General features: G+C 38.6%; 1 protein-coding gene across 1 annotated transcript; it reads right to left on the bottom strand.

Annotated features, from left to right (window-relative positions):
* Window positions 1-426: 426 nt before the first annotated feature.
* LOC139380140 (trace amine-associated receptor 13c-like) lies at window positions 427-3,466 on the bottom strand. The gene is made up of 3 exons (XM_071122582.1): window positions 2,954-3,466; window positions 2,748-2,903; window positions 427-453 (listed from the first exon to the last, which is right to left on the bottom strand). Exons 1-3 carry the CDS (start codon window positions 3,464-3,466, stop codon window positions 427-429), a joined length of 696 nt encoding a protein of 231 aa, XP_070978683.1.
* Window positions 3,467-5,452: the final 1,986 nt, after the last annotated feature.

Below are 5,452 nucleotides of genomic sequence, written 5' to 3'. Positions count from 1 at the left end.
GTTTGTTTTGCCTTCACCTACTCAACATGGCATCTTATTGGCTGGTTTGCGTAGCTTGCTTACGAGTGGGGATGTTCCAGTTAGAATCGTCCCAGTGAACAAGCACCAAACCAGCTGTAAGTTGTTGGCTGCAAAGCACTGTACATCAAGTGATTTTTATACTCTCAAGTGATGATTTAAATGTTCAATTTATATCAAATTGTTTGTAAATGTTATTCGATAAGATGCAGCGGTTTTTTGGAGAATATTTGTTGTGCATTTTGTTGTAGAGAATTCCCGCCAGTATTAGCTAGCAACTTACTGTGTCTGGTGGGGGGGTTCATATATTTTGTACAGTGCGTGAGTGCAGAGTTGGATGGTGAGACGTGCATTGCATGACGTGCAATTTTGTGCCGTTCCTAACAGAATAAAGCTACATGACTGGTGCTACATGTTGGAGTTCCGTGTCGATGACTGATTGTACACAACGCAAGACGAGTACTGTTACACTAGGAACTAAAGTATTTCACTACTCCTGCAATAACATCGGCTAAATATGTGTATGTGACCAGTAAAACATGACTTTGATTTGATTTTGTAGTGCATTAAAGGCAGTAACTCTTTAAACATAATGTTCAGGTACTATTGGTACACCCGCAATAACATCTGCTAAAGACATGTATGGGAACAATGTGTTTTATTTTATTTGATTACTAATGAGTGACTGCAATCCACACTTTGGTTTTGGTAGTCACTGCCAACAAACAAGAATGTTATTATTTTCAGAACACGTTACTTCCTTCAGCACACTACTACAACAGTGTGACTGTTTTGGAATAAAATGTTCACTATATTTCCTATAACATCCTCTGTGTTGTGTACTGCTGGAATATCTACCAATAGCATGTCCGTCTTTTTGTGAGAAATTACACTGGTCACTGTTCAAAACATTTGTAAAGTATTAAGAAAGTATGAATAGTCCTCACTTTAGATTAGGGACTTCAAAACTACTGTACTAATGATCAGTAAATGGTTTATAAGTTAATTCATTAAACATCTTATGAATGATATTTTGTATCAATATGACATAATATAAAAGTTGTTAATAAATGTGTGAATAACCAGCTAACTAAAACAAATGTGGGAGTAATGATACATGAATGATGAATAAACTATTTACTAATCCATTATACATTCTTTATTACAAAGTGTTATTATAAATTGTTACCAATCTCTAAATTAATTCAGACTCCACAGCATCAGAGAGAGCTGCTCTTGTGTGACCCCTGACCTGGCAGCAGTGATGTAGTGAGAGTTGTGGTAGTACCCAATATGAAGTGTCTGCTGTGGTCTCCTGAGCTGTTGTGTTTAATCATTAATGTATATAGTAGTTATGTATACTTGTGAGAATCCCTAGCTGACTAACATTTAACTAATGTGGGAGTAATGATTAATAAATGGTGAGCACACTGTAAACTTCTTGCAAATGGTTTAATTACCGAACATTATAAAGTGTTACCCATAATTGCATATTTAAAAATTTGACCGTCAACTACTTACACAATACACAATTGAGTTATACTTTTGAGTTATACTTATACTTATACTTGGACGTTTTCTGACATTATGCATATTGTACATTTCAATGTGACTGCGCTTGTTGAAGGCATTGTGTCCCATTGTGTACCAAAGCCACTAGACTCTTGCAGGCCTGGCAATTCCAGTCCTCTGGGGCCTGATTGGTATCACCCTTTCCCCCCCTCCCTAGCAAACACACCTGATTTAAACAAATTGCATTTTTAACTGAAGATCGTGATTAGTAGATTATTGGAGTCAGGTGTGTTAGCTGGGGATGGGGCAAAAGTGTGACACCAATCAGGCCACCGAGGACTGGAAGTGCCCTGCCCGCACTAGAGGGTGATGTTAACCATACATAATGACTCGTACTTACATACTATTTATCATTAAATAACACGGAACAACAACAAACTTTGGTATTTGGAAGATACAACTCAAATTGATTACAATGAATTTGATAAAATAAGCTTATGCCTTCTTATTCCTTATGCCTTTCACTTGATGAAGACGTTGTGTCACAATTGAGCCACTAGAGAGAGGTGTTAAACAACATGACGTCCTCAAAATGTACTATTAGAACACTAACATACTATTTGTCATTAAGTAACACAGAACAACCTCTGCCTTAGGAATAGGAGTACACAATCCACAATGACAACAATGTCCTTTATAAGCTCATTCCTTCTCTAAGTCATTCCAGACAAATCATTCTGTATCAACACCACATCTATCATGACAACGCTGAGATGAGTAATATCAGAGTATTGTTATGTCAAAAAAGCAACTACAACAATTGTATAACATAACTAAATCAAACCTATGTTTGTCAAACTCAGGAATTAAAACATAGGAACCATGAACACATTCACTTAAGAAATAAAATAAGTTTATCTATGAATGTCTTATCTTCAAAGTTAATAAAAGTTTAGCTGTCACTTTGAACCATGGATAAAAGAAAGCATAAATTATTGGATTCATTAAGGAATTAACAAGTTGCACAAATCGGATGATAAGTGATAAATTGTCACTTAAAAAATACAAAAATAAGAAAATAAATAGAGATGGAATCCAAAAAATGAAGTAGGTGAAAACAACAATAGCTAGAGTTTTTGTTTTGCTGCTTTTCTCTCAGACTTATTTGCCTGTACAGTTTTAACACCAGACACACTGGCAGCCTCTTTTGAAAATACCTTTCTGGCCTGTGATCTGGCCACCACAAAGATTTTCATATAAAGTGTTATAATAATAGAGCATGGGAAAACCATTGTAATTACAACGTCAATGATATTACCCCAGGTTATTCCTTCAAAAATAAAACATTCCTTCAAACACCTACCTATGTGCACCTACCATCTACCCTTATTGCACTAACATAACTCTATAGTTCTTTTTGCACATGCACATTTACAAAGTTTTTTATAATAGCAGCACGGTATATGATACAACAACACCAGGTGATGGATATAAAACACATAATTCTTGTTATTGTTATTTTAGAGTGGTACAATAAGGGATCACACACAGCAACATAGCGGTCAATAGATATCAAGACCAAACTGCCCAGAGATAAAGAGGTACATAAAAAAGCAATGTAGATATGAAACACACAGAAATATTCCTCAAAACCCCAGCATGGTTCCATTACTGCTACAGTCGTTACTGGTATCACAATCAGTCCCACCAGGAGATCTGACATAGCCAGAGAGAGGATGAGCAGGTTGGTTGTAGTGTGGAGCTGCTTGAAGTGAGAGATGGAGATGATCACCAGTAGGTTCAAAAATACTGTAACTGCTGAAATCAATGAGAAGAAGATGTACAGTGTTATATAGATAGATGTCGATAGCAAAGCCTTTCTGCAAGAAGAGTTTCTGTCTTGAAAACAGTATTGATCATCTTTGTTTTCCTCCATTTGTAATGAAGGGTAAAATGCTGAGGTCCTGCTCCTGCTTGGTCCTGTGTGTGACCCTGTCATGTCCGCCTTCTGAGAAACTCTGAGCTCTGCCTCTCTATTTATACCTGAGTTACTGACAGACACTCCCCTCCCTGGAGTCTCTCTGCACACACACACACACACACACACACACACATACACACACACATACATACACACACACACACCACCAAGTGATTACAGAAATGAAATTAACAAACAGTTGAATACACAAATCATTTGTGAAAACATGATGTAATGTATGACAGGATTGGATGTTGTTGTGCCCACCTAGCCTGTCCTTCAGCCTTACTGATCGTTAGAGATGAGAGAAAATTGAGCATTTTAATGGTCAAACAAAGGCTACTTTACATGGGACTGGGTTTGGGTGATGTCAGAGCTCAGTTTGGACCATAATCCACAACTTCAGGAGATACGACGGCCAAGCCACATGTCAGCTAGTCAACTGTGTGTTTCAAAGCTGATAGTAGGGAAGTTGATGAGGTAGCTTAACATTATGGTGTACATGCTTGTAGCAAATACAATCCAAAAATTGCAATTCCATTGGAACATTTATTAGACTTAAAAAAATGTCCATCTGAACTGAATTATTAATACATTACAAAATCAAATCAAAATCACAATTTATTGGTCACATACACATATTTGTCAGATGTTATTGTGGGTGTAGTGAAATGCTTATGTTCCTATCTCCAACAGTGCAGAAGTTTCTAACAATTCACAATAATACACACACATCAAAAAGTAAAAGAATGGAATTAAAAAATATATAAATATTAAATGTTAGGAAAGGCAATGTCTGAGTGGTTTTGACAAGGAGGAGCAGGAGGAGCACTGCCAGAGCCCTGCATGACCTGCAGCAGGCCACAAATGTGCATGTGTCTGCTCAAATGGTCAGAAACAGACTCCATGAGGGTGGTATGAGGGCCCAACGTCCACAGGTGGGGGTTGTGCTTACAGCCCAACACCGTGCAAGACGTTTGGCATTTGCCAGTGAACACCAAAATTGGCAAATTCGCCATTGGCGCCCTGTGCTCTTCACAGATGAAAGCACGTGACAGACGTGACAGAGTCTGGAGACGCCGTGGAGAACGTTCTGCTGCCTGTAACATCCTCCAGCATGACCGGTTTGGCGGTGGGTCAGTCATGGTGTGGGGTGACATTTCTTTGGGAGGCCGCACAGCCCTCCATGTGCTCGCCAGAGGTAGCCTGTCTGCCATTAGGTACCGAGATGAGATCCTCAGACCCCTTGTGAGACCATGTGCTGGTGCGGTTGGCCCTGGGTTCCTCCTAATGCATGACAATGCTAGACCTCATGTGGCTGGAGTGTGTCAGCAGTTCCTGCAAGAGGAAGGCATTGATGCTATGGACTGGCCCGCCCATTCCCCAGACCTGAATCCAATTGAGCACATCTGGGACATCATGTCTCGCTCCATCCACCAACAGACTGTCCAGGAGTTGGCAGATGCTTTAGTCCAGGTCTGGGAGGAGATCCCTCAGGAGACCATCCTCCACCTCATCAGGAGCATGCCCAGGCGTTGTAGGGAGGTCAGACAGGCACGTGGAGGCCACACACACTACTGAGCCTCATTTTGACTTGTTTTAAGGACATTACATCAATGTTGGATCAGCCTGTAGTGTGGTTTTCCACTTTAATTTGAGTGTCACTTCAAATCCAGACAACCAAACAAAAAAGTATTTAATAAGAATATTTCATTCATTCAGATCTAGGATGTTATTTTAGTGTTCCCTTTATTTTTTTGAGCAGTGATATATATATATATATATATATATATATATATATATATATATATATATATATATATATATTTACTACCATTCAAAAGTTTGGGGTCACTTAGAAATGTCCTTGTTTTTGAAAGAAAAGCAAAAACATAAAATTGATCAGAAATACAGTGTGAAAATTGGTAATGTTGTAAATGG

This window comes from Oncorhynchus clarkii, chromosome 22 (assembly GCF_045791955.1).
Source record: "Oncorhynchus clarkii lewisi isolate Uvic-CL-2024 chromosome 22, UVic_Ocla_1.0, whole genome shotgun sequence".
Taxonomy (NCBI): Eukaryota; Metazoa; Chordata; class Actinopteri; order Salmoniformes; family Salmonidae; genus Oncorhynchus; species Oncorhynchus clarkii.
Note: the sequence above shows the minus strand (reverse complement) of the source record. Positions and strands in the feature narration are given on the sequence as shown.

Excerpts from the sequence above, each read along its gene's own strand:
- LOC139380140 (XM_071122582.1), bottom strand. The coding sequence starts at position 3,466 with ATGGAGGAAAACAAAGATGATCAATACTGTTTTCAAGACAGAAACTCT. Across the intron at positions 2,904-2,953 it reads AAAACTTTGTAAATGTGCAT|GTGCACATAGGTAGGTGTTT; the intron begins GTGCAAAAAGAA and ends GGTAGATGGTAG. Across the intron at positions 454-2,747 it reads CCAGATCACAGGCCAGAAAG|TCATCGACACGGAACTCCAA; the intron begins GTATTTTCAAAA and ends GTGTACAATCAG.